Here is a 27,675-nt window from a genome sequence, read left to right as displayed (position 1 = left end):
CTTAGTGCATATTAGTGTTCTTGTGGCCCTTGGTAATTAGAAGCCTTTATTTGCCTGATTTCAGATTCTCAACCATGCCTTCAATAAGAGATGTTTCATAACAAATTGTTCCTAAAGTAGTTGTGCATTCCTATGTATTATTCTTTTCATGTTATAATTGGATCGTAATTAATAAGATATTTTTAATAATAGGGATATAGTGCAACTATCAATGCTTGAAATAATACACAAGATAGCGGAACTGGAAGCCAAACTCCATACTAATGACAAAGGTATGTAAATAAATACTTTTTTAAATGTTTCATTTATTTCTAGGAGAGAGACAGCATGAGCAGGGGAGGGTCAGAGAGAGAGGGAGTCACAGGCTGAAATAGGCTCCAGGCTCTGAGCTGTCAGTCAGCACAGAGCCCGACACGGGGCTCGAACCCACGAACCGCGAGGTCATGACCTAAGCGAAAGTCGGACGCTTAACCGACTAAGCCACCCCGGCGCCCCTGTAAATAAATATTTTTATATGGGACTCTTGTATAATTATTGTTTATTTTGCCAAGATTCTGCTAGTTCATTAAATTAGATACGGGAAATAGCATTACCAAGATCTCAGCACTGCTTTTTGGCAGTATTAATAATAATTTATTAATTATTAGGATTTAAAGCTAATATTTTCAATGTCAAACCTGTTACTGTATAATTATTCATCTATTTACAAGTTCAAAATATTCATTAGTTAGCAAAACCTTTGTTACATGACATCAATACATTATTGTTTTGGGCAGATGATAAAATACCACAGCTTTTCTATTTAACTTAATATCTTCTGGATTTGGCTATAACTTTAAAATCTTTATCTAGGTTTTGGCTATTTGTGTTGGAAAAATGGTGGGGCAAGTGGGGGTGGGGGGACAAGTGTTGTGCACAAGCACACACACACACATATGCACACCCACATACCCATATATCCTTAAAACTTAAAATGTATGTAAGATCTTAATTCATTCCACAAATATGAGATCCTGGCATATGTCAACACATTGAATGGAAGACCTTTCCTTTCTTTATTCTAAAAAGGTTCACTGACCATTGAGAGAAAATATCAAACTGAAATGTGAATACAAGAAGGGATGTAAGTCCTGTATAAGGAGAAATGGAAACCCAGTTAAGGGAACTTAATACAACTTGGATGAAGGCATAAAGACAGTCTTTCCAGAGGAGGCAGTGCTTGAACCGAATGCTAAAGAACAGTAGGATTTTATTGGGTTTATAGGGGTGAACTTTGGTTCTTAAACCCTTTTATACTTTTCAATTAGGGAAGCCATGAATAAAAAAAATTAGTAACTATATAAGAAGTAAAATGCTACTTTTCTTAAGTACCCAAGGCTCTTTTAAAGCTTGATTGGAGAACATGGCTTTGTCCCAATCCTGAAGTAGTTTGCTACATCTTCATATCTGGGATATAACTATTTCTGGGCTATAACTGGCTCTGTGGTGGGGAGACTATGAGTGCACTTACCAAGTAGTTGAAGTGGCAAGCCTCACTTAATTTTTCTCATCCAGCTACAGACAAAACACACCACACTCACATATATGTATACAATGCAATAACCATGCCCACTGGTAAAATGTAAGCCCAACAAATTGTATTATCAACAGGTCTTCTCATGAGGAGGAGCTGGTTTGTGTGCATGAAAAGAAAAGATAGGTGTGCCTGGGTGGCTGAGTTGGTTGGGCATCTGACTCTTGATCTTGGCTCAGGTCTTGATCTCAGGGTCATGAGTTCATGCCACATGTTGGGTACTATGTCAGGAATGGAGCCTATAAAAAAATAAATAAATAAAAGGGTAAAATGATTGGCAAGAAAGGTCTTTCTTTCCTCTGTGGGCCAAAGCTATAGTCAGAGGTGAAGGGATCAGAAACGTATACCCCTTTTTAACTAAGGCCAGGACTGTGTCAGGTGAGGTTATGATTATTCCCATTTATGGAAAAATGGAATTCAGGAATTTAATAATAAATAACTTGCTGAGATCATATAGCATATCATTTCATCCTAGATCTTCTATCGATCACTATATTCTTGCTATGATAGCTGCTATCTACCACAGCAGCATGCATAGCTCTGGTTATCTGTTGCTGCATGGCAAACCACCTAGGAGCTTGAAATAGCAAATTATCTCTCGCAATCTTCTGGATTGATTGGGTTAACCTGGGAATTTAGTAATTGGGAGTCTCATGTGATTGCAGAAGGTTCAACTGGGCTGGACATTCCCAGGTGACTCACTCACATGGCTAGCATCTGATACTGGCTGTTGGCTGGGAGCCCAGCAGGGATTGCTTATCAGAAATACCTACCTATGGCTCTTGTAGCTTTTACTTCTCACGGCATGGTGCTGGGTTCCAAGAAGATGTATCCCAACAGCAAGTGTTCCAAAGGGCCCAAGTGACAGAAACTGCCAGACCACTTAAGGGCTACCTCCAGAACTGGTATAATGTCATTTCCACCATATTCTATTGGTCAAAAACAGTCACAGATTCAAAGGCATGTAGAAGTAAACTGTTCTTATGAAGGTCACAGTACAGAAGAATACAGGGGATGCGATGCGATATATTTTTTCAGTAATCTTTGGCAAATACAATCTGTCACAGGAAGCATTAAACATAAGGCCATTTGAGTAGAACTCAAGTAGTTGATAAACATGGAATATAGATAGTCTTGAGAATATAACAGGAGATGAGATTAAGGTTTATGAAGATGACAAAGGAAGAAACGTGATGCTAATCAGTTTGTATTGATCCTGAAGACAATGGGGCGATATTAAAGTTCTAAAATGAATTTATTACTTTTTAATATTACAAAAGAAATATGTGTGTAAGTGGCAACTATGGGTACATTTAAAAAACTTTTTTTAACGTTTATTCATTTTTGGGAGTCAGCACAAGATGAGGAGGGGCAGAGAGAGGAGACACAGAATCCAAAGCAGGCTCCAGGCTCTGAGCTGTCAGCACAGAGCCCGACGTGGGTCTTGAACTCACAAACTGTGAGATCATGATCTGAGCTGAAGTCGAATGCTTAACCGACTGAGCCACCCAGACGCCTCTGGGTACATCTGTTTAGATGATTCTTTCATGCTTACCACTGTCCGCAAATCTCCATCACCTCTCTCCCCATCTCACTATCAGCTATAAGCTTACTTTCAAAGAGAAAAGAGAATCAGAAGATTTCCACCTGTTTCTACCAAGAAAGCTATGCACCTGCCTGCATCTTTGCACATCCTCTTCCTTTCCTCTGTTCCTCTTTGTATTCTTAGCTAATGTTACTCCTCCACTTGTGCTTTAGATCCCATCTTCTCTCACCTACCAAGGACATGCCTCCAGCAATTGACCTCTTTCTTTCTCATACCACCTGGATCATTCCCAAAGCATACGAATGGGCTGAATTTATTTTGTCAAAAAAATGGCAAAGCTCATTTGGCCCCCACATTTCCTTTTATACTGTCATCTTTCACTGTCTGTGTACAGCAGAACTCTTTAAAAGAGTGGTTTCTATTCCCACTCTTAACTTGTTTATACTTGTTTAATCTATCAGGCTTGTAACTGGATTAATTTTTAGGTTAAATAGCAAATACAACTGCAAAGGGCTTCACTTTCCATAGGCCTCTTGAAGCCCTTTAGGATTCATAGGAAATATGTGCAGAAAAAAGTGGTTTATATTTGAGTATATGTGCTGCTTACGTGAGCAAAAAAAAGTGGTTTATGTTTTAATCTGAAATTCATCTTACAGCTTAGTGACTAGATAAAGAACAGGAAGGAAGATGTTCAGGTGAGATTTTTTAAAAGTGAGAAGAGTCAGTATTTGTGTAGAGCTTTAAGTGTATTTTAAAAATTGAAACTACTCTTTGAAAAAACATTATTACCCCATTTAATAGATGAAAAAACTGAGATCCATGGATTCTAAATATCTCTCTCAACGTTAATGAGGTGGTAAGTAATAGATCTGTATTGGAATCCAGGCATTCTGGCATCAAAGCCCAGATTACGCTTTTTCCTTTCCTTGTTAACATTTTCTTATTTTACAAAGTCTTTTCAAATCAACATAGCTTCATCACTGTTATCATTATAAATACACTGACGAATACAATTAAACATGACTGAAATATTAAAATCTATGTAGGGTCAAGTTTCAACCAATTCAACTGTGTTCTTTTAAACAGTTTAAAATGTATTATTTGGCATTGTTGCTTTGTGTTTGTTAACACTGCTATCTCTCTTATACCAAAAANAATCCGTATCTAACAGATAGGGTTTCACCTAATTTTCTCTTGCTTTATAGGCTTCCTCTTCCAAGGTCAATTCATAAAATTGACCATGAATTGAACTTCTAGAATGTTTCCGTTTTTATTTGATTTTGCTTTTTCTTGTACTGATCCTAGCTAAGATCCCTCTTTAAGACTGCAAAGCAATTTGAGGGGGGCCTGGGTGGCTTAGTCGGTTAAGCATCCAACTTCAGCTCAGGTCATGATCTCATGGTTTGTGGGATTGAGCCCTGCGTCGGGCTCTGTGCTGACAACTCAGAGCCTGGAGCCTGTTTCGGATTCTGTGTCGCCCTCTCTCTCTGCTCACCAGCCCCCGGCTCTCACTCTGTCTTTCTCTCTCTCTCAAAAATAAATGAAAACAAAACAAAAAATCAGTTCACTCTAGTTCATCTACACTGCTAACAAAGTCAAGTACAGTAAGACTGAGCCGTTAATGGTGTTTTAATGAATAAATGAGAGGTGGCAAAGTGATCTTGATTTTCCCCCCTTTTTCATTCAGGTGGTAAATGGAAAGTTCGTTATGAGACACAACTTGAACTGAATGATCAGCTAGAAAAGCAAATTGTTTCTCTAGAAGAGAAAGTGGAAAAAATCTGTGGAAATCTTTCAGGTACAGAAGCAACTCTATCTATCTATCTATCTATCTATCTATCTATCTATCTATCTATCTGTTTTTAAGTTGATTTAAAAGTGATAGACTATTAATTGTTCATATTTACTTTATTGTAGATAAATTGTCTTCCATCCATGTCTATGAACAAATGCCAGTGGTGAGTTAAAGCTGGTTAACTGAGAATAATTGAAAGAAAGAAATTATGTACTTATTTTTTTAGACAGATTCCCCAAAACATTTAGGGACTGTAGCAAGTTCCAAATAAAATGGAATTGTTCAATGGAACTATTCCTAGGAAGTAAGGAGTCCTGTAGCAAAGCTTTCAACTTAATGTCCACCTTATAAAGCTGGGCAGGTTTGCAGGTACAATCAAAACGGAAGAAAAAGAATTTCAATAATCAGTCTGGGTAGAAACCAAGTGTGTTTATTTCCTGTAACCTAAAAGAGCCTATGAAACAGAGAAATCCAGATCTTTCACCTATCTAAAAACATTTGCATTCTATTTCCTCTGAAATATACATATACACATGTATAGATATATACACACATATATTCACATTCACACACACACACACTCTGTATGAAATCCAACATAGAACCCATAAAATTACTCTATAACATGAAAGAAACCTCATTGAGCTGATCTACCTACTTTTTCTTTGGGCAGACCTAATGACATCCTTTCCTCCTGATAAATTACTTAAATTTATGTTTTATACTTTACAAAGCACATTTATTTAGTTTTCATTGATTTAAATGTTTATCCTTTAAAATGTAGAGAAGATCTGAAGCATGACTTTTGCTGGGTCTAGAGCATGCTTGGAAATAGCTTTTTCTTTATAACTCATGCTACATTCTTACTTAAAGAATATTCAGAAAAACATGGAAATCTTATTAAAACTCAAGGGTACCTAATATGAAAATGAAAATACAATACTCACCTAAATTGGCAGGATTATAACACTCCATGAGATAAAATTTAATATTGCCTTTAATACATGTGACATTAAGCTTAAAACAATTAAGTGAGGGGTCCCTGGGTGGCTCAGTCATTTGAGTCCAACTCCAGATTTCAGCTCAGGTCATGATCCTAGGGTCATGGGATTGAGCCCTGCATCAGGCTCCACACTGAGTGTAGAGCCAGCCTCTTTCCCCCCCACTCTCTCTCTCTCTCTCTCAAAAGATTTTTTTTATGTCTTTATTTTATTTTGAGAGACAGAGACAGAGAACGAGTGGGGGAGGGGCAGAGAGAGAGGGAGACACAAGATTTGAAGCAGGCTCGAGGCTCTGAGCGAGCTGTCAGCACAGAGCCCGCCCAGGGGCTGGGAGATCATGACCTGAGCCGTTGTCGGACGCTTAACCAACCGAGCCACCCATGCGCCCCTCTCTCTCTTTCTCTTAAAACAAGAACAAAAACAAAAAAATGATTAAGTGATTTGCTCAAAATCACACAGTCTGGAAATGTGGAAGTCGATTCTCTTTCTCTAAAAACCTATGCCCATTTGGCTACACCATACTATGCCAACAGCCATTCTATACCACTTGTCAGAAATAACATGGTTTTTAATAGTGTTGCGTAGAGCACCAAACTGATTGCTATATTCACAGAGGTCCTGGGGACCAGAGCATTGATGGAGATCACTGTTTGAATAACTGCAGACCTTTAGTGAAAAATACAGAAAAATATTGTATTTTTTAAAATAATGAATCAAGGAAGAAATAATCTAATTTGTACACCTCTGTTATTTTCAACCCAGAAATACCCTTTTTCTAGGTCTTGGAAAGTCAGGAAAATAACATTTCCTTCCTTCCATAGAGTCATACCGCCATCTTGTGGTATGTAGAAACTGCTGCAAGGCCTGTTTTAAGCCTTGTTCTTAACTGTAGATAGAGTTTTAACTCTACTTACGGAATATAGAATATAAAAAACTACTGACAGAACATAAAATATTCTGGCTCCCTGTTTCTTGATAACTTATCCTCAGCACTAGCTCAAGAAATTGGGTATCACCAACCAGCCTTATGGAGAGTAGCAGCAAGTGCTGGTGTGACATGGTACAAAACTTTATAGCATACCTGAGAAGCATTTGATTGGCTTTCTGACTGGTGTATCAGGCTCTGTAACATACTCATGTTGACAAAATATACATTTCTTCCCTTTGATGAGTTTGTGTTATTCTTGGGGAAAAAATGTGGTTTTCTAAGAGGGTAAGCTCTGGAGACAGAGAATTTTATTTCTCTTCAATAAAGGCCTAAAGAAATTTTAGAAGAATCAAGAGTAGGGCCATGGACCAAGCAAAAAGGAAAGCTAATGAAAGCTCAGGCTCTTGAGGAACTGATTCTTTCTGTTTTGGGGGCAGATGCCTGCATGTGTGAGTATTTGGGTTTTCTTACACGTGGAATCCAGGAGGGAGGCGGGTCTGAACAGCAGGGGATTAGGAATCTAGCCAAGGAGCTGGTGGTGGAAGTAGCCAACTACTGAGCAAAAAACACTGGGATCCAAGAATTTGGTTTCCAATGACAAAATCTCAAGGATATTAAAGGATAAAAGATAATATATTAAGTCTTATTCTTTATACAAAAACAATATTTATGAAATTCAGATTTGCACATTTTCAAAGAATGATAGAATCCCTCTGGGTCAATCTAAAGACACCCCGGGTCCGCAGTTAATTCAGTAGGTCTGGAATAAATAAAAGAGGTGATGGGAGATAAGACTGGAAATATAACAAACAATTTTGTATGCATGTGAACCTTTTTATATGTGTTGGGAAGCTTTTGAAGTATTTAATATAGATTTTAAAAGCCTTTACCCCCGTGGAAAAAGGCTTTCCTAGAATCAGTGAGATTTGAAGCAGGGAAACCTGTTAACAATTTTGTAGCAGTCCAGGTAAGGGGAGGTGAGTTGTCCAACTTGGGCAGTAGTATATGGCGATGGAGCCAATGTAACAGATTACATTTAAGAGATATTTAGGAATGTGGATTTCATGAGTGCTTGGATGCTGGGGTGAGACTGGGAGAGGACTGGAGGATGAGTAAGGGCTCTCGCTTGAATAATGATTATAGTGAACCAGCACTGTAGGAATCGGAGTTAGGTGGAGCGTTAGGAAATGAGTTTAGTGTTGTGTATATTACATAGATGATAGTGGTAGGCAAGCACCTGGACATGGCTTTAGCCCATGGAAAGTTGTCTTTCCAAAAAGAGAGATCATGGAGTCATCAGTGTCCTTTGAAGTCGTGAAAGTGTGAAAGTTCTGAAAGAAATACATGGTCCGAAAAGTAGGATGGAGGACGGAACCCTAGGGAATACTAACACAAGGTGTTAGCTTGTGAAGGAGGTGATTCAGTGAAGATGGCTGAAAAGGAAAAATATTGAGAAAGGGAGAAGGGAGAACTAGAAAAGAGTGGTGTTACAGAAGTTAAGGGAGGAGAAGCTTTTAATGAATGTTTAGCAGAAGAATGTTCCCCGGGAAATTCCAGGTGCATGGTAGGAAAAAGCACATGGTCCGAAGTTCCACACATTATTGATTAAAAGGGGAAGAAGGTGAGCAAGTGCCAATTAGAAGATAGGATGCTGAGAGAAAATGTGGTGTAGTGAAAAAGCAGGGGTGAGACAGTTTGAGTGAGTGTAACTCACTTTACCCAGAAACATGACTTTTAGAATTAGACTGTCCTGATTCAAATTCAGACCGTGGGACACTAAAGGAAATTATTTCGTTTCTCTGAGGCTTAATTTCCTCATCTGTAAAATGCAGGGGTGCCTGGGTGGCTCAGTCGGTTAAGCGTCCAACTTCAGTTCAGGTCATGATCTCATGGTTCGTGGGTTAGAGCCCCGCATCGGGCTCTGTGCTGACAGCTAGCTCAGAGCCTGGAGCCTGTCTTCTGATTCTGTGTCTCCCTCTCTCTCTGACCCTCCCCTGCTCACGCTGTCTCTCTCTCTCTCTCTCAAAAAATAAATAAACAAATAAAACATTAAAAAATAAATAAATCATATGGAGTTAACTAAGCCCTCTTGCAAGGTTGTCATAAAGATTATTAGAATTATATAAAGCAAATAGCATAGTGCCTGACACAGTAAGCACTTTTTTTTGATAAAGTGTTAGTTCCTTTCTTCCCTTCCCTTGATAATGGAAACTTTAGAGGGAACTCTAAGTTTCATTATAACAAGTCTGTTGTGAAATTAGCCTTGACGCATTTCAAGGAAATAAGGGCAAGGGAAAGTTGTGCAATATGTTTTCACTTATTCCGCTGTGCTGTTATAGACATTGCGAATCTTTTGGTGCCTTCTTAAAACTATAGTAGAATTCTACGGCTCCTTAGTACCTGACCAGAAAACAGGGGCTTCCTCCGGGATATAATAAAAAGCACAGAACTGTTACTTCTATTGGAGTTGCTGAGTGGCCATTTTCTAACCCCTTTTATTTCCTTCCACGAGAAGAACCTAGTGCTTACCTAATGTTCCCTCCAAGAATTTCCTGGTGTATTGAGCAAAGATATGTATCCATTCACTAGCAGACTGGAATCTATCTTAAGCATTCCAAATGACTAAGAGTTAAAGATAGGCTGTGTTGTCTCTGATGAACAATAGCTATTTTTCAGGTTCTGACTTGGCATTCTAGGCTTCCTTATTAATCTCCAGTTAGAAGGTGATCTCTTTATCAGAGCTTTATGGCTCCTGGTAGATAGCCCCATAGGTGGTTCCCCGGTAGTGTTTTGAGTACCACAACAGATTTATGGGATCTGTGTCCCTCAGAAAAAGATTTACAGGGTAGTCTCTCTTGGCAAAAGTTACTATAAAGTCTTCGTCAAAAAGTTCTATCATATCCCTCCCGGCAACTCTATTGCATGGTGGAAGTCCCAGTCCTTGATCCCTTAGCAGTCATAAAATCGATGCCCCTTATCTTATAGTCTTTTGGGGCTGCTATAAAAGAATATCACAGACTGTGTGGCTTAGAAACAGCAGAGATTTATTTCTCACCGTTCTGGAAGCTGAAAGGATCAAGACACCAGCAGATGATGGTGTTTGGTAACAGCACAATTTCTGGTTCAGAGATGGCTCCTTCTGTCTGTGTCTTCACATGGTGGGAAGGGGCTTGAGAGCTCGGTGGGGTCTCTTTTATAAGAGCATTATCCTATTGATGAGGGTTCCACATTCACGACCTGAGCATTTCCCAAAGTTTCCACCTCCTAATACCATCATATGAGGCATTATAATTTCAACATATGAATTTGGGGAGGTCACAGTCCTTCAGACCATAGCACTTCTCTTTCTCTCTGCTTCTTTTTCCCATCAGTGCATTCCCTTGTTTCTCATTACATCCAGACAGCTTGGACCCTTCTGGGAAACCTCTCACCAGAATAAACATTCTGTCAGTCAGATGGATATAACTCAGAAGATCCCGCTCCTAAAGCCAACAAGGCTATGCAGTGATGGGAGACAGGGAGGAGAATGCATGGAAACAGAAAAACATTATTTAGGAAAATGTTGAGTTTCACATTAAATGTTCTCTGGAAGACTCTTGATTGATTTGTAGAAAATCAAGTCAAGGAAGTTAATTTGCTGAAATCTAAACCTTCGAATACATTCTTACTAATATAACCTGAGTAGCATTTTAAAGACTGTTCAGTTAGTTAGGAGCTAAAACTTAGAATGGCTTACATTTAGTCTCATCATTGAAAACATATTCAGAAAAAGAATATATTTAGGTTATAAGCTCACGTGTATGGAAGATGCTACTAAGAGCAAATTTTTGATGAACTGGTAAATTTAGAATCCTGGGTGAATTGGCCTCTTTGCAAGTTAATACTTTAGTCAATTGACTTCTTGAAATGTGAACTTTGGATATTTATCTAGTTTCCCTTCTGAAGTATGTTTCAGCTTTCTTTAGGACAAACCATAAAAGCCCTCTCCTTGTCCAGCTTATTAACAGGAGAGGCTTGAAGGAAGAGATGTTTTTAAGTCTTACAAATGCCTTCAAACAGCTGGACTAGTCTCTTCATCATGCACTTGAGCCTTCAAAGAAACAAGACTCTCCCTTCATATCATTCTCTATTTTGGTCCATTTATGTTCCACGTGCTGACTTTCAACATCCTTAATCATCATCCTACTCTTTGGCTCATCCTAATGCCCAAAATCATTTTCCCTAGTGTGATTCCCTTTATTATGATTCAGATTCTTCTTTTAGTTTAGTTCTTTCATGGGCTCCTGGACAAACATCCAGCCCAGTTTGGACCTTCCTAGGAGCCAGGACCTCACTGACACGGCCAGTCATGCTCCTACTGGGCTCATTCTGTCATTTCCACATTCAGAACGTTGTTAGAAATTTTGTTTTTAAAGCCAAAAATAAACATTTTAGAGCCTAATAACTAGGAATTAACAATAATGAACCTAAAGCACTTCTGAAGCCTCTAAGTACATTTGTGTTTAAAGCAATATATCAGCCATATAGTGAAAGGATTACTGACGGGATCGTGGATTCTCAAGAATGTGATGTAAACCAAGCGAAAAGTGGAATTCCCACTAGCCATCTGGCTGGTGGTAGACCTGTAGAATCCATCTGATTCTGCTTCCTGATATATTCTGTCCCAGATACCACCAGGTTTGTGTTCTCCCCAAAGAGCATGTGTCAATTTGGAGACAGGTGTAGCCTCAAATCACAAAACAAGTTACACAGATTTTATATATAAATCTAATAACAACGCCGTCCACAAGGGGGCGCTTGGTATTTAAGCACACAGAAGGCTGTATCCACTCTGTTGCAATTGCCTTCATTGAAAAGTACTGTTTATCTACGAGCTGTGATTAATTGTATTCTCATATTTTTCTCTTGTAAGCAATCAGTAGAGTGTTTTTTTTTTTTACTTGTAGTTTTTACTGTTCTTTAGTATGGCATAGCAGCTACCATTGCTTAAAAAATAGGTGGCTAATAGATATTGTGTCCTTTTGACTTGAGATAGAAGAAAGGGACTTAAAAAAATTAAGTATATTTGGTTTCAGGTATGTAAAAGTATGCTGAAATTTCTTATTTTTACCCTGTTGTTTCAATGTATTATTAGAAAGTGAACTTTTCCTATTTCCAAGGAAATAGGTGAAAGATTAAGAACTTATTAGTATCAGAAACAAAATAGCTCTTCCATGATAAAAGGAGAATTAATCTTTGTGTATGTGATTTATTTTTGGTTAATTGCCAGCGGAGTCTTCAGTTTAGGTATAGCTTTCTATGTCTCTCTAGGCTGTAGTTTTCTAGTATGTGACCACTGATTATATTATCAGATAAAACAAGCTCCTTAGGAAGATAAAAAACATTAAGTTATGGGTCTTCTGATAAATTATAAGTGATGGGATGAGAGACTATGCCTTTGATAAAATAATTTGTAAAAATAGTTCATTTTGGAGTCAATAAATTAAAGACATCAAATCTAGAATGAACCTTAAAGTTATTGTAATATTATTTTATAATTAAAACAATTTTTTTATGTCTTTATTTTGAGAGACAGAGACAGAGAGCAAGCAGGGGAGAGGCAGAGAGAGAGGGAGACACAGAATCTGAAGCAGGCTCCAGGCTCTGAGCTGTCAGCGCAGAGCCCGATGCGGGGCTCGAACCCACGGACCCGTGAGATCATGACCTGAGCCGAAGTCGGACACGTAACCAACTGAGCCACCCAGGCGCCCCTAATTTTATAATTTTAAAGGGTTTCTGATGTGTATAATGATTTTATAAATGAATAATTACAAATATCTNTCATGCTGTCTCTCTCTCTCTCTCTCCTAGAAATAAATAAAAATATTTAAAAAAACAAACAAACAAGTATCTTGCTTTTAGTGGTTCAGAGTATTTAATGACCAATACAGTTTTTAGAAAATCCAAAATGTCTCCTTGTTTTCCCTCCAGAGCAATTTTTTAAATTAATTAATATTTTTCAATTATGTATTTATTTATTTATTATTTTTATTTTAGAAAGAGAGAAAGCAGTGGGGCAGAAGGAGAGAGAGGGGCGCCTAAGCAGGCTCCATGCTCAGAGCAGAGCCCAACACGCAGCTCAATCCCACAACCCTGGGATTATGACCTGAGCCAAAATCAAGAGTCAGACATTCTCCTGATTGAGCCACCCAAGTGCCTCTAATTAATACTTTTTTTAAGATCAATTTTAGGTTCTTAACAAAACTGAGAGGAAAGTACAGAGATTTTCCACATATTCCTTACCCCTACACATGCATAGCCTCCCTATTACCAACATTACTCACTGGAATGGACCTACATTGACTCATCATAATCACCCAAAGTCCATAGTTTACCTTAGATTACTCTTGGTTGTATACATTCTATGGATTTGGAAAATGTATAATGACATATATCCATCCTTGTAGTATCATACAGAGTATTGTCACTGCCCTAAAAAATTGTCTGTGTTCCACTTATTCCTCCCCACTATTAACCCCCAATCACTGGCAACCAGTGATCTTTTTATTGTCTTCATAGTTTTGCCTTTTCCAGAAAGTCTATAGTTGGAATCATACAGTATCAAGTCTTTTCACATTGGCTTCCTTCACTTAGTAATATGCATTTAAGATTCTTCCATGTTTTTTCATGGCTTGATAGCTCATTGGTTTTAATGCTGAATAATATTTCCTTGTCTGGATGTACCACAGTTCATGTATCCATCCACCTAGAAGGGCATCTTGGTTGCTTCCAAGTTTTGGCAGCTATGGATAAAGCTTCTGTAAACATCCATATGAAGGTTTTTGTAGGGACATAAGTTTCAACTCCTTTGGATAAATACCAAGAAGTGCAATCACTGGATCGTATGCTAAGAGTATGTTCAGTTTTCTAAGAAACTGCCAGACTATCTGCTAAAGTGGCTGTGCCGTTTTGCATTCCTATCAGCTATATATGAGAGTCTCTGTTTCTCCACATCCTTGTCAGCATTTAGTGTCTTCAGGATTGTTGAGTTTAGCCATACTAATAGATGAGTAGTGATATCTTGTTGTTTTAATTTACATTTCCCTGATGCCATATGACACGGAATATCTTTTCATATGCTTATTTTTCATCTGTATATTTTCTTTGATGAAGTATTTGTTAAGATCTTTTGCCCATTTTTTTTTTAAAAGACCAGGTTATTTATTATTTCTTTCATAAATAGTATCTTTAGTGTTGTTTCTAAAAAGGTATCACCGTACCCAAGGTAATCTAGGTTTTCTCTTATGTCATCTTCGAAGAGTTTTATAGTTTGCGTTTTACATTTAGGTCTTTGGTCCACTTTGGGCTAACTTTTGTGAAGCATGTAAAATGTGTATATTCTTTTTTATTTTGCATGTGGGTGTCCAGTTGTTCTGACACCATTTGTTGAAAAGAGTATCTTTGCTCCATGGTATTGCCTTTGTTCCTTTGTCAAAGATCAACTGAAAAAGGATCTATTTGTCCTGGGTGGTCTATTTCTAGGCTTTCTATTTGTTCTATCATTTTGCTACTACCAGTCCGTAATTCTGTAGCTTTTTGGTAAGTCTTGAAGTTGGTAAACATCAGTCCTCCAATTTTGTTCTTCTTTTTCAGTGCTGAACTGGCCATTTGGGCTTTTGCTTCTTCCATAAACTTTAGAATTAGTTCATCAGTATCCATAAAATATCATGCTGGAATTTTGAATGGGACTGCACTCAATCTGTAGACTGAGTTGGGAAGAATTGACATCTGACAATATTGAGTCTTCCCAGCCATAAACATGGAATATTGTTTTCATTTATTTAGTTCTTTAATTTTGTTCATCAAAGTCTTGTAGTTTTCCTTATCCAGAGCTTACACACATTTTGTTAGATTTGTATTTAAGAATTTCATTTTGGGGAAGGGGTGCTAACATAAATCATATTGTGTTTTTAGTTTCGAATTCTACTTGTTCATTGCCAGGATATAGAACTTAGCTTTGAGTGTGAGGTGCCTGGATGGCTCAGTCAGGTGAGCGTCTGACTCTTGATGGTGGCTCAGATCATGATCTCATAGTTTGTAAGTTCGGGTCCCACATCAGGTTCCGTGCTGACAGTGTGGAGCCTCTTGGGGTTCTCTCTTTCCCTCTCTTTCCGCCACTCCCTCACTGACTGACTCTCTCCTTCTCTCTGTCTCAAAATAAGTAAAAAAACTTAAAAAGAAAGAACTTCGAGTGTATTTTCCCATTGAAACAATATTAAAAAGAGATTATCTTTTACATTTATAAAAATGTATTTAACAAATGATGTTAACTGAACCATATAGTAGGCTAAGCTTGGAATCCTTGGAGCAAGGGCCTGTGCAGCAATATTTTGCGTTACTTCCACCACTCTCTGATTATTCCTTTAAAAACTCTTCATACTTGAGCAATGGCTTATTTCATAAAGGTATAGTTTCCTTAAGATAAATCAGTTTAGCCTCTTAAATTTGCAGGACTTTCATGGACCTTCTTCTGGAGCAAGTTTGTATTTGGGGAAGGTGGACTAAAAGCCATTTATGAGCATGGAATGTTTTTCCATTTCTTTGTGTCTTCTTTAATTCCCTTCATAAGTTTTCTATAGTTTTCATCATACAGATCTCTTGTATCCTTGGTTAGGTTTATTCCTAGGTATTTTATGGTTTTTTGTGCAATTGTGAATGGGATCAACCAAAGATATAGGAGATCTGTATGATGAAAACTATAGAAAACTTATGAAGGAAATTGAAGAAGATACAAAGAAATGGAAAAACATTCCATGCTCATGGGTCGGAAGAATAAATATTGTTAAAATGTCATTACTACCCAAAGCAATCTACACATTCAATGCAATCCCAATCAAAATTGCACCAGCATTCTTCTCAAAACTAGAACAAACTATCCTAAAATTTGTATGGAACCACAAAAGACCCCAAATAGCCAAAGTAATATTGAAGAAGAAAACCAAAACGGGAGGCATCACCATCCCAGACTTTAGCCTCTACTACAAAGCTGTCATCATCAAAACAGTATAGCATTGGCACAAAAACAGACACATAGACCAATGGAATAGAATAGAGAACTCAGAATTAGAGAATTCAGAACTCAGAATNTGGGACCTCATCAAGATAAAAAGCTTCTGCACAGCAAAGGAAACAATCAATAAAACTAATAGGCAACTAACAAAATGGGAAAAGATCGTTGCAAATGACATATCAGATAAAGGACTAATATCCAAAATCTATAAGGAACTCATNGGATTAGGAGGAACTTAACAGAGGAGCATGAGGGAGAAGAAGGGGAAAAATAGTTGGGGAGAGGGAGGGAGGCAAACCATGAGAGACTCTTGAATGCTAAGAACAAACTGAGGGCTGATGGGGGTGCGAGAGAGGGGAAGGGGGGTGATGGGCATGGGGAAGGGCACTTGTTGGGATGAGCACTGGGTGTTATATGGAAACCACTAGACAATAAACTATTTAAGAAAAAAATAAATATATAAAAGCCATTTATGATGCCAGTGTATAATTTTCAAAGACAAATAAGGCCTGCCTGAGAAATATCACCCAGTCATATTTTAATGGTAATCAAATACGCATAGTGGAGAATTGTCACAACCAAGGAATTTGTTTTATCACTGGTGTTATTTTTAGAGACAAGAACTTGCCTCATCTCAGCTGACCTAATTATCCTATTGATACAAATTTTAATATCCTAATAATTATTAACAAGTGTCTAGGAGAGAATAAGTAAAGTTTTTAGAGAATTAGTTGTTTTTCAGAAGGAAGGTATGAGCTCTAAAATATCTCACAGTTTCACCTTAAGGAGATTCAAATCAGCTGCTTCTGTTTTTCTTTAAATGTTTTAATAAATTCAGTGACCTAGATCATGACCAACAAGGGTTATGTAGAATTCGATTTGAAGATTTTTTTAATGTTAATGTGTAAGAATATGAGAAATAATCAGGGTTACTGAAAATAATTAGTTACTAGTTTAGGGATTAAATATTTAAACCAAATTTGTATAATGAAATTATTATTGCTCTGGCATTTGGCTAAACTTCTACTCAGCTCCAGCTTTTCGTGATGAATGGTATCTTCATTGAAGTCTTAGTTTCCAGAACTGTCCTACTCTGCAGTAGGACATCAGTTCTTCTGGCCATCATCTTTATTGTCTGTTCTTCCTCTCTACTATTGTTATACTGCTATCAATCATATGAATATATACATAATAATTAAATAATTAAATAAAACAATAATAATTGTTTAGCATCTGTGGCCTGTGGAATCAGATCACCTGGGTTCTTTTTTTTTCCCCCAAAGATTTTGGGGCTCCAGAACAAGGGTCACATGCTCCACTGACTGAGCCAGCCAGGCGCCCCAGATTACCACCTTTAATTCCAGCTTCACCACTTATTAGCTCTGTGTCTTTGGACCAGTTTTTTAAAACATCTATCAGATGCAATTTTCTCAACAATAAAATGGAAATAAATATATTCACCATCTCTATGGCTGTTATAAGGATTAACTGAAATAATTTGTGGAAAGCGCTTAACACAAGTACTGACTTGGCATATTGTTAGCGTTCAATAAATATTGTAATTATTATCATTACTATTATTTAAAGGGTACATACTATAGAATTTGAAATCACAGAATGTTATGGGGTAGAAGGCATTTGCCAGTGAAGAAATGTATTGTTATTTAGAACATGAGTATATGTAAAGATTTACTATTTATACTTTCAGGAATCCTTAAATAAATTACTTAAACAGCTAGAAAAAGAGAAAAGGAGGCTTAAAAATCAAGTGAAAGACTATGCACTGAGACTGGAGCAAGAATCAAAGGTTTGTTTTTATCCTATACTAGAAATTTCTTTGTAATTTCCATGATTTTTGGTATGTTATCTACAAACGTACTGTATCATTATCACAGAATACTTATAAAGCTATTTCCTACACTATTTAAAAAATCAGCATAGAGACGTAAACTTGACTCAGTAATAGTCTTGCTAGTATTGCAAATCTTCTCTGGTGTTGGATTCTTTACTTTTGTATATTTGTTATAGGCTTACCACAAGACCAATAATGAGTGCCTTACATACCTAGCTGAAATGTCTCAGGTAACTTTTGTTTTCTTGCTTCCAAATTTTAAGTTTCCTCTCACTGTAAATTACATTTTTCACTTTTCTAGGTTTTTGATTGGTTTGATTTTGTAAACAAATGTGTTGGGATTATGGGGAAAAAAATGTACCAAATTTCTAAATATGAAAATTGAGAAAGAAAAATCATAAGCTTTTATAAAAAGGTGAAAAGGAGATAAAAGCTTCCCAAATTAAGAGAATATTTTATATTTGCTTCCTTCATTATCCTTTTGGTTTGATCTGTAGTTTCTAAAACTCAACCAAATAAGCAGTTATCCCTGTGCTATCATGAAATTCATGGCATTTGCTGCCATAATTATGCACAGTGAGATCTAAGACAGATGCAACTTTGCTATCACTAGAAAGGGCTAGCAATACTTAATACAGAATAGGAAAGTATGCAATTACAAATGACAGGACAGGAAAGTGATCAGTAAATTATGAATGATGTTGCATATATTTTCTATAGGTTTTCATTTGCGTTTCAGTTTTATTTATGATGTTATATTATAGAGTTTTTGTTTTGATGTTGTCAGAGCTATCTTTTATTTATGGCTTCACATTTCAGAGTTTAAAAGACTATCTTCATCTCACTTATCACATCTTTTTTTCTTAGCAATTGGCTGCCTATTTAAATATTTGGTCCTTATTAACTTTATTTTGATAGATGTTTTAAGATCACCATATGAGTTTAGTTTTCAATGTGCATTATCTAAATGGAGGTGTCCAAAGAGCATTTGGACATATGAGTCTCGGGGAAGAAAAGATAAAAGTTAGAGATCTAGACATGGAAATTATTGGAATATAGATAGTAAATTAAGCCACGTGATGAATGAAATGTATCAGGGAGAATACATGCACAGGGTGAAAAGCCAAGAGAATCTAGAATATGGCTCTGCAGCGTTTCAACAGTGATAGTCAAGGGAATTGACGAATTGCCAAAAAGAGGATTGGAGTCTTCAGGACATAACTAGGTGAGGTAAGGAAATAGAGGACCTTGAGGTCTACGTTTGCCACAAAGATAGTCTGCTAATCACCGATCTTGTGTTTCCAGAGGATCAGTGAAAGGATTAAGACGATGGAAGTCAAGACGGGCATGGAACTGATAAGGAGATGTATAGAATAATTTGGGAATGAAAGTCAGGGCAGTAGTGAGCAAAGGGAGGCTTAGACTTCCAGTGCTACGATTAAGTTAGGAAACTGAGACAAAACAGGATCACTCCTTGCCGTCTCCTACCTATAAAATAAATAGTCAGTTTACCCTTGATGATCCCGGATACGTAGTTGGCAGCACGGCTTTCTCCTGCAGCGCAGGCACCTCCATGCCTTTCCTCAGACCAGGACTCACCCTGGAATATGCTGCTTTTCACACATGTCAGGTCTGCTTCCCTGAAGTTCTAGCATAAACACTACCTGCTTCATGAGATGGCGATGTGATGAAAGGCCACAGATTTTGGAGTCATTGTCGATTTGAATTTAAATCCCAGCTTTGTACTTAATTGTCATTTGACCTTTTGGGCCTTAATTTCTTTCCATCTTGGTAGGAGAGGAAATAATAGTGTCTTGCAGGGGATTTGTGAGTGTTTAGAGATGTAATGTATGTAAAGTGCTGAGTTAAAATGCCTGGCCCATAATACATTCTAAATTCTAATAAGTGGTGAATATTATTTTCCTGTTTTTCTTTCCTGATCTCCCGAGCCTCCCTCTTTGTGGCAGTGGCATTAGAATTTCTTCCTGCCTCAGCCTTCCTCCTTTACCTTTGTTTATCTGAAAAATTCATTTAGGCGGAATAGGTTCTACTCTGATTATACAGGATCACTGAACATACAATCAAAGCCTATTTTAACAGCTTCCCAGGAAGCTGTTAATCCTGTTCACCAGTATAAATGTTAATAAGGATTTTCACTCTAGAGTGAATTGTTAATCTTTATAGTCAAAGATGGTTCTGGCCATGTGGATACTCCAGTGACTGGAAAGGTCAATGGATGATCTGCAGTTCTTTCCATGCTGAATACATAAATAATTGATTCTTAGGTAGATAACTAGAGCTACTGGCTGAGTCTGCTGTTTATACTTCTGCTGTCTTCACTGTTTTGAATGAAACTGAATTTCCCTATCTCAATATTTTGCCAATTTACACAGTATGCGTATAGCATGGACACTGATTTTTAAGAATACATAAGTATATTACATTACTTAAAAGTCAGGCAGAAAGACTGACTAGAGCTTGTTGTAACACATAATAATCTTAAGTTCTGTTCCCATTAACCTAGAATTTTAGCAGTAGATCTGAGACATTGTTGAATAGAATGCTTTGGTATAAAGACACAGAACCTGAGGCCATTCTGTTTCATTGTCAAGCAATTCTAACTATTAGAATTGTTAAAGCATCATATGATGCTCCTCATTCTCCTTAAAACCTATTGGTTTTAGTCACATCCTCTGAAGAACGTAGAACACTTCTATGCTTATCCTATGTGACAACTTCTCAAAGATTTGTAAACAACCCTTAAGAGTTTCCATAGCTTTTTCCCCCTAAGCTAAAATATTAAATTACAACAAAAGTTACACTAGCAATTCCTTCTGACATGGGTTCCAGACTGTCCAGCTCTTCTGTTGTCTTTCTAGACAACTCTTATTTTGTTATTGTTCATTTGAAAATAGAGTTCCCCAGATTTAAATCTAGAGTTGAAATATAATCTCAAGAGCATGGGTATTAAAAATCTTGCCATTTTTCCGTGTGAAGCAACATGGATGGACCTTGAGGGTGTTATGCTGAGCAAAATAAGTCAGGCAGAGAAGGACAAATATCACATGTTTGCACGTATAGGAGGATTAGGAGGAACTTGATGGAGGAACAAGGGGGAGAAGAAGGGGGGAAATGGTGGGGGAAAGGGAGGGAGGCAAACCATGAGAGACTCTTGAATGCTGAGAAATAAACTGAGGACTGATGGATGTGGGGGGAAGGGGGGGGATGGGCATGGAGGAGGGCACTTGTGGGGATGAGCACTAGGTGTTATATGGAAACCAATTTGACAATAAACTATTTGTAAAAAAAATAAAAATAAAAAAAAATTTTAAAAAATCTTGCCATTTTTCCTCCTCTACTGCCTGAGGAATCACTGCTGCTCCTTTGACCTGGAATGTCCTTTCCTCAGTTCTTAATTGGCTACTTGTCCAGGCCCCCTATAGCCTGAATTAGCATCTGCTTTATGCTTACAAAGCACCTGTGCAAACCTCTGCCAAGACAGTGAATTGTACAGAGCCATGACTTATGTTTGTGCCCTAGTGCTAAATTTGAGGTGGCCCATAGTGGATGCTCAGCAACATCTGCTGAGTGTATAAATGAATGAATTCCATCTTCTGGTCCAGTGTGCCCAAAATTGTCCCTCTTAGCAAATGATCTCACATCTTCACAAAGATGCTCTTCTCTTCCACCAACAGAAAACAGAAACAAACTTACTTTACCCTGTCTTAATAGAACTACAACTAGGGGCACCTGAATGGCTCATTTGGTTAAGTGTCTGGACTTCAGCTCAGGGCATGATCTCGCGGTTTGTGAGTTCGAGCCCCGGATTGGGCTCTGTGCTGACAGCTCAGGGACTGGAGCCTGCCTCCAATTCTGTGTCTCCCTCTCTCTCTGCCCCTCCCCCACCCGAGCTCTGTCTCTCTCAAAAGTAAATAAATGTTTAATTTTTTTAAAAAAATTAAAAAATATAAAACTATGACTTCCCTTTCCTTTTCTCAGTTAAACTTCATGCAAGGGTGGATATACTCACTGTTTTGCTTTTACCTCTTGACTTCTTTCAACTCCTGTCTGGCCCCCACAACTGGGCTCTGCCATAGTTTACTTTTTAATAGCCAAACACAATGACTCCTTTTCAATCCTCCTAGGAACAGACATTTCCGAGGCATTTCATATTGCTAACCATGTTCACCTTTTTGAATATCCCTCACCTCTTGACTTCCATGACACTATTTTGTTCTGGGTTTTCCCATTATTTCAATAATGGCCTTTGTTAATAATTCTCCTCGCCCTTAAAAGTTGCTTTCTCTAGTTTACATTATTAACTCTCTTCTCTCTCTGTGTGTTCTTATTGAAAGACTTCATTTGCTCCTGTCTTCAATTCCTGTCTCTAAGGTCATCAGCCTCGATTGTTTCACCACCTACAAAGAAGTCTTCACTCTTGTATTGTGGAAGTATCTCAAAACAGACAAAAATAAAAATACGATCTTGGCTTTCCATTTCAGCACGTATATAGCTTCTATGGTATTATCTTCCTTAATGGCAGAGTGCGTGTATTATTTATATTCAGTGTCTACTATAAAAACTTTTAACGGTCTTTCTACCACATAGATAATACGATTTTCACAATTTCCTCTATATTTGTTTTAAAAACCACATGGAATGTGGGGTTGAGATAGAGGGGTCTCCAAAATCTTTAGAGACCTTATAAAACTGGAGAAGACCAGAATTTAGCTTCTCATATGCATGGCACTTAAGGGCCTGATTATAAAAGAGTTAATTGAGGATGGACTGTTTCTCTTAGCTCCAAAATCAGTCATGAAATAAGAGGACAAATGCTCAAATGTTTGTATTTCAGGTCTCTGACTCATACCAAGTTTCTAAAAGGCAACAGATGGATCAACTGCCTAGAATGAAAGAGAATTTAGTGAAAATGTAAGTCTAACTATATCTTTCCTTTCTAATTAATTATATTTGCATGTGAATGGTGCTGACAAAACAGGTGTTCATTATATTTGGAAGTTGAACTTTTAGATTTTATAGCAACAATATAAAAAAACAAACAGATGGCAGAAGACCTTAAAGAAGTTTGTGCTCTCTATTCACTATTTATATACATTTTTGTAGATCCCAAGAATATGTTTTGTCCTCCAACATGATAAGTTCTTATTTTCTAAGCAAAAATAATACTGTATCCAAGAGGAGCCTAAATCGACACCGTTAACAACAATATAAATACAATTAAATTACCAGCCTTAACTTTTTTACTCATGAAATATGGACACCGAAATTAGTGTAGATGACAGTGCAGTTTAAACTGTGTTTTCCCAGGGCGCCTGGGTGGCTCAGTCAGTTAAGCGTCCGACTTCAGCTCAGGTCATGATCTCACGGTTCGTGGGTTCGAGCCCCACATCAGGCTCTGTGCTGACAGCTAGTTCAGAGCCTGGGGCCTGCCTCAGATTCTGTATCTCCCTCTCTCTCTGACCCTCCCCTGCTCATGCTGTCTCTCTCTCTCAAAAATAAATAAAATATTTAAAAAATAAAATAAAATAAACTGTGTTTTCCCAGGTTGCCTAGGTGGCTCAGTCGGTTAAGTGTCCAACTTTCGCTCTGGTCACGATCTTGCAGTTTGTGGGTTTTAGCCCCGCGTTGGGCTCTGTGCTGACAGCTCAGAGCCTGGAGCCTGCTTTGGATTCTGTTTCTCTCTCTCTGCCCCTCCCCTGCTCATTCTCTGTCTCTTTCGGTCTCAAAAATAAATAAACATTAAAAAAATGTTAAAAAAAACCTGTGTTTTCCATTGTAAACAAAGACAATTTAGGATGAATAAAGAACAGAGGAATGTTTTATGGGTTTAGGAGGTTATATCTATACGATTTTTCCTGTTCTGTACTAAGTCCAGAAGAATTAGTCAAACAATTCTTGTCTTATATAACCTTATTCTATATAGGGGGATATATGTATATATAAGTTAAGAATATAAAAAAAAATAAACCAAAATATAAATTAGCTGTAAATCAGAATTCTTTTCAAATACAGGCACTCAAGGTATATGCAGTATATTTAGCAAGGTTTTTTTGGTAGAGATTCATGGGATACATTTTGTCCAGTATTTGACTAGGTGGATAAAGGTGTATTCTTCCTTGAGTAGTTCTATTCTCTTCTATTCTACTCTATTCTATTCAAGATTATTTATTTATTCTGATAGAGACATAGACAGCACAAATGGGGGAAGGAACAGAGAGAGGGGGAAGAGAGAATGCAAAGCGGGCTCCATGCTGCCAGCTGTAGAGCCCGACGTGGGGCTCAAACCCACGAATTGTGACCTGAACCAAAACCAAGAGTTGGGCACTTAACCAACTGAGCCACCCTGGTGCCCAATAGTCATAAATATTTTAAATTATAAATCATTATCCTGTATATTTTTATCAATAGAAATATAATAGAGTGAAAACATTAAATTCTGGAAAAGAACTTCCCTTTGAAAACTGTTATACCTCTATGCTCGGGGGCCCTAAGACCACTCCCATGTTCAGTGATTTGCAAGAACAACTCATGGGACTCAGCATATGTTCATGCACACAGCTATGATGGATTTCAGCCAAAGGATACAAAGAAAAATCATCAAAGGAAAAAGCTGTATCGGATAAAGTTTGGAGGCAAGTAGGCATAAGTTTCTAAAAGTCCTCGGGTGGAGCCGCATAGGACACACTTAATTCCTCGGGCAGTGGCTTTGTACCATGTGCGACAACACAGGACATTTTATCTTCCAGGCAGACTCATCAGATACAGCGCCTGGGGGGGCACTGGCCACGTATGTGCCCTGTGCTTAACACATACCAAATTCCAGACTTCCAGAAGGAAAACAGATGTCCACACAAACCATATTGTTTGTACAGCTTAAATACAGTGAACCGTTCTTTTTCATTTAAGGGAAGTTATATCAGCGTACGGAACTTTTTACCACTAACTTTCCAGACACTAACCAAGGGCCAGCCTTGCAAACCCGCCTTTATAAGGAAAGCAGTTTCAGGCTTGCTACAGTCGCTCTACATATTTCTTTCTTTTATTTTTATTTTTTTTTATTTTTACTATTTTTATATTTCTTTTTATTTTTATATGTCTTCCATTTCTAATTTCTTTTAAAAAGATATTACCTTTTTTTTTCTTTCAAATTTGCTTAAATAAGGAAGGGAGAAATATTTTGAAAATACAAATAAAACTTATTATAATCATCACACATATACACATAAAACACTAGACTATAGGTCTATAGTCTATTAGACTATAGTGTCTATAGTCTATTAGTGTCTATTAGAGCACTTTGGTTTTGCACTGAATACTGTTATAGGTTGGCTCTCTCGGGGAGCCTCTGAAATGGAAATCAGCATGCACGAAGTTTACTAGTGAGCATTCTTAAAATGGGTTCCTCAAGAGGAAGGGAAGGAAATAGGTTTAGGCAGAGAGAATGGGACTGCAGTGCAGCTGCATTCCCTGCCTCAAGCTGACTCATCAGGGAACGAAGTGTGGGCTTCCTTTCCTTCTGATGGGGTGACCTACCCTGAGAATCAGAGTTCTGTTTGCCATGTGTAAGTGGTACTCGTCCACTTACTGTCAAATTGAGCAAGGCAGTACTAACGGAGACTCGAGTAGGTGACCTAGATACCAAGCTCTTTCCTCCTTACTCCCTGCTGTTACCACCCTGACAATGAGTATCTCTGCGCGGCCCTTCGTCACATGGGTCTGACCTGAGCTGGAGGTGCTGGTGCGTCAGAGGCGGATGACATGGGCTGGAATGCCTGCTCAGCAAGCTTGTCTGTGCCTCTGTCACTGCACCACTTGAGCTCACATGTGTCACTTCCGTCTTTGATAGAACCTAATGTTGAATACAGTGCCTGGCATAAATAGGTGTTTACTACTTTTTTTAAATGAATGCATGAGTGAATGAATGATCACACAAATAGACAAAAAAACTCTTCATTTTCTGGAAGTATTAATAACTCAAAAAATAGAAACATTTCTATATACCTATAACCTTCCAAATTAGGTGTATATAATTGGTACTACTTTAAAATATTATTATTGGGGCACCTGGGTGGTTCAGTTGCTTAAGCGTCCAACTCGTGATCTCCACTCAGGTCATGATCTCAGCGTTCATGAGATTGAGCCCCGCATCAGGTTCTATGCAGATAGCATAGTGCTTGCTTGGAATTCTCTCCCTCTCTCACTCTCTGCCCCTCCCTTACTTGTGCGCACTCTTGCTCTCTCTCTCACTCATTCTCAAAATAAATAAAATAAACTTTAAAAATTTGTACTGAATTACTGCCTTAACTTTGGAATTTAGTATACTTTTTTAATTTAAATTTTAGTCTTAAAACCGAGTTTTAGAAAAATAAATAAAGAAAATCAAGTTTTAGTGTTAAGCACCCCACAGAAGAGGATATCCAAATGGCCAATGGACACATGAAAATGTACTCAACACCATTACTTATTCAGCTGAATGCAAATTAAAATTATGAGAGGCCACGGGCATCTGCTGGCTCAGTCGTTAAGTGGCTAACTCTTGATTTCTGCTCAAGTTATGATCCCACAGTTGTGGGATCAGGCCCCACGTCAGGTTCTGTGCTGGGTGTGGAGACTGCTTGGGTTTCTCTCATTCCCTTTCCCTCTGCCCCTCTACCTAGCTTGCTTTTGTTTTCTCTCTCTCTCAAAATTTTTTGAGAAGCCACCACAAATTTTAAAGATTGATAATTCCAAGTGTTGTCAAAGGTATGGAGGATGTATACATTTATGCAACCACTTTGGAATAGTGTTTAGTGTTACTACCTACTCTATGACCCGACAGTTGCACTCTCACTTATAGACCTAACAGAATGGTACATACATTTACACCAAAAAACCTGTCCAAGAATGTTCATAGCAGCTTTATTCATAACAGCCATAAACTGATAACAACTCAAATATCTATCAACAGTAGCATGGGGGTTCCTGGGTGGCTCAGTTGGTTAAGTATCCAAATTTCGATTCTGGCTCAGGTCCATGATCTCATAGTTCATGAGACTGAGCCCTTCATTGGGCTCTGTGATGACAGTGCGGAACTTGCTTGGGATCCTCTCTCTCCCTTCCCTTCTACTCCTCTGCAGTTCACACACACATCCTCTCTCTCTCTCTCTCAAAATAAGTCAACGTTTTTTAAAAATAGTAGAACCAATAAAAATTCTTAAAAGATATATATTCATACATCTATGTTATTCTTATATAAAAACAAATGTGTATATATTTATTAATAATAACATAAGTATATTATATATATGAATAACAACAATAAAAACAAACTACAGCTCACACAACATCATGGATAACTATCTCAGTGTTAAGGAAAAGAGGCCAGAAATAAAAGAACACATATGATTCTATTTATGTAATGTTTAAAGACAGGCAAAATTAAACTGTGGTGTCAGAAGACAGGATAGTGTTTACTAATGGAAAGGAGAAGGGGATGATAATTAGGAGGAGCACAAGATCTTCCAGTGTGACGACAGTGTTCTGTTTGGTGACCTGGGTCGTGGTTAGATGGGTATTTGCCTATTGTAATCCTTAGCGCTTACAAGGGGGTTTTGTGCACTCTGCCGTACATGTTATACTTAAAGCAGTATTTTATTTTTTTTAATGTTTTATTTATTTCTGAGAGACAGTATGAGCAGGGGAGGGTCAAAGAGAGAGAGATACAGAACCTGAAACAGGCTCCAGGCTCTGAGATGGCTGTCAGCACAGAGCCTGACACGGGGCTCGAACCCACGAACCACGAGATCATGACCTGAACCGAAGTCGGACGCTTAACCAACTGAGCCACCCAAGTGTCCTAAGCAGTATTTTAAAATATCAAGATTTAGTGGCTTTTAATGTTTGCTTGGGTTGATAGTCCTACATATGCTAA

General features: G+C 37.8%; 1 protein-coding gene across 2 annotated transcripts in view; it reads left to right on the top strand.

Annotated features, from left to right (window-relative positions):
• Positions 1-27,675, top strand: part of CCDC169 (coiled-coil domain containing 169) — a 35,795-nt gene that overhangs the window by 1,476 nt on the left and 6,644 nt on the right. The window contains exons 2-7 of one of the 2 annotated variants that reach the window (XM_077752547.1): positions 193-272; positions 4,807-4,917; positions 5,037-5,077; positions 17,601-17,699; positions 17,921-17,974; positions 22,600-22,676. In XM_077752547.1, coding sequence (XP_077608673.1) covers positions 193-272; positions 4,807-4,917; positions 5,037-5,077; positions 17,601-17,699; positions 17,921-17,974; positions 22,600-22,676 — 462 coding nt within the window. The remainder of the gene's footprint in view (positions 1-192; positions 273-4,806; positions 4,918-5,036; positions 5,078-17,600; positions 17,700-17,920; positions 17,975-22,599; positions 22,677-27,675) is intronic. The other variant, XM_077752548.1, reaches the window with a different exon arrangement.

The sequence above is a fragment of the Crocuta crocuta genome, unplaced genomic scaffold (assembly GCF_008692635.1).
Source record: "Crocuta crocuta isolate KB4526 unplaced genomic scaffold, BGI_CrCroc_1.0 scaffold190, whole genome shotgun sequence".
NCBI lineage: Eukaryota > Metazoa > Chordata > Mammalia > Carnivora > Hyaenidae > Crocuta > Crocuta crocuta.
Note: the sequence above shows the minus strand (reverse complement) of the source record. Positions and strands in the feature narration are given on the sequence as shown.